Genomic DNA, 1,994 nt, shown 5'->3' with positions numbered 1-1,994 from the left:
GTACACACAGGTTCTGTCAATGTTACTTCTTAAAGGTCTGTTGACTCTCGTCACAAGTGAGCCAACTGAATGTGGTGAAGTCAGAGAGATATCAAATCTCATTTTCATCAATTAGGCCAAATCTGCCTGTATAAACACCTACCCTACTTTCTTCAGTATTCCCTATGCAAAGCTACCTGGAGCTGAATAAACACTGTTCAGTGAACAGGCTATGTTTTGATTTGAATACCCACATTTTCTTGTTTCCCTCCTTTTTCATTCTTTTCCTTATGTTAAACTACCTACCAAAAGGTCAAGTTCAAGTTCAAGAAACACCTTATTTACAGCCTTTTCAGATACATATAATGATTTCCTTTGTATATTCATAATCCTCTGATTGAGAGGAAAATACAATAATATGTTTTATTTGATTAGCTGGGGATATATACATGTCAATTAGACTATTACTTATTGAGGTAGAGAACATGTCCTATTGACTTTTTGTGTTTCTTATTGTTTGCATGTTCAGAGAAGATGAAGAGTATGCGATATGCCAAAAGCTCCTTGTGACTTCACAAGGAATATTACAAGAAAATCTGTATTTTCATTTCTGTCAATGAATCAAAGGTGATATCTCTGGTAGTCTCCACAGGTATGATTTCCTTAAACCACACTGATGTTAGCCACACAATCTTCCACTTCCTGGGCATCCCTGGGCTAGAGGACCAGCATGTGTGGGTTTCCATCCCCTTCTTCATTTCCTATGTCATTGCCCTGCTTGGGAACAGCCTGCTCATCTGCATTATACTCACAAAGCACAGCCTCCACGAACCCATGTACCTCTTCCTCTGCATGCTGGCCAGAGCAGACATTGTCCTCTCCACGTGCACAGTACCTCAGGCCTTGGCCATCTTCTGGTTCCGTGCTGGGGAGATCTCCCTGGATCGATGCATCACTCAGTTCTTCATTATCCACTGCACTTTCATCTCTGAGTCAGGGATCTTGCTGGTGATGGCATTTGACCGCTACATTGCCATATGCTACCCACTGAGATACACCACTATTCTTACACATGCACTCATTGGGAAAATTGGTGTGACCATCTTCCTGAGAAGTTTTTGTATGATCTTCCCCATAATATTTCTTTTGAAAAGATTGACTTTCTGCCAAAATAAGATTATTCCACACACTTATTGTGAACACATTGGCTTGGCCAAATATGCTTGTAATGACATTAGCGTGAACATCTGGTATGGACTTTTTGTCATCGTGTCTACAGTGGTCTTAGATGTCCTGTTAATTTTTGTTTCATATCTGCTGATTCTCCATGCTGTCTTCCACATGCCTTCACGAGATGCTCGCCACAAAGCTCTCAACACATGTGGCTCCCATGTCTGCATCATTGTCCTCTTTTACGGCCCCGCGATCTTCACAACCCTTACTCAGCGGTTTGGACGCCACATTCCACCTCATATTCACATATTATTGGCTAATGTCTGCATTCTGGTTCCACCTATGCTGAATCCCATCATTTATGGGATTAAGACCAAGCAAATATGAGAGCAGGTGGTTCACCTATTTTTTCCAAAGCAGAAATGACTTTGGAAGAGGAACAGTATTTTCAGCACCTCTAGTTCTCCATGATGTGGTCTGAGGAAGCAGTGGGTGGAAACACTAATGGCAAGCTGAACTACTAGGAAGTAGCCTAGTGAATTCTGTTTCTGGGACAGGTTCACCAGGGAGGTGAGAGGACTTAACATCTTCTGTCAAAGCAACAGAGAGAGCCATGCCATGTTTGACTGAACAGGTTACCTCCTGAACAGAGCCTGTGGCTGGACATATGAATTTCCAGAGTCATGTGTCCTTATGTCACTAGTCTGATTTTTGGTTATAGATGAAATTGTTGGGAAGGAAAAATTCTTTCTCTGCCCTTGAAGGTGTTCCAGCTGGAGTAAGAATTAAGTTGACTTGAGTTAGTTAACAGAAGAAGAAAAAAATAAGTTTTATTATGTGTG

General features: G+C 41.4%; 1 protein-coding gene across 1 annotated transcript; it reads left to right on the top strand.

The window, feature by feature from the left end:
* The first annotated feature begins 628 nt into the window (after positions 1–628).
* On the top strand, positions 629–1,539 carry LOC125917141 (olfactory receptor 52B4-like). The gene has a single exon (XM_049623407.1). The coding sequence runs from the start codon at positions 634–636 to the stop codon at positions 1,537–1,539; it is 906 nt and encodes a 301-aa protein (XP_049479364.1). The 5' UTR covers positions 629–633.
* Positions 1,540–1,994: the final 455 nt, after the last annotated feature.

Source organism: Panthera uncia, chromosome D1 (assembly GCF_023721935.1).
Source record: "Panthera uncia isolate 11264 chromosome D1, Puncia_PCG_1.0, whole genome shotgun sequence".
In the NCBI taxonomy this organism is placed as follows: domain Eukaryota; kingdom Metazoa; phylum Chordata; class Mammalia; order Carnivora; family Felidae; genus Panthera; species Panthera uncia.
This window is presented reverse-complemented; position numbering and strand designations above follow the sequence as displayed.

What these genes read in the sequence shown, in the direction of transcription:
- LOC125917141 (XM_049623407.1), top strand. Translation starts at nt 634, where the DNA reads ATGATTTCCTTAAACCACACTGATGTTAGCCACACAATCTTCCACTTC.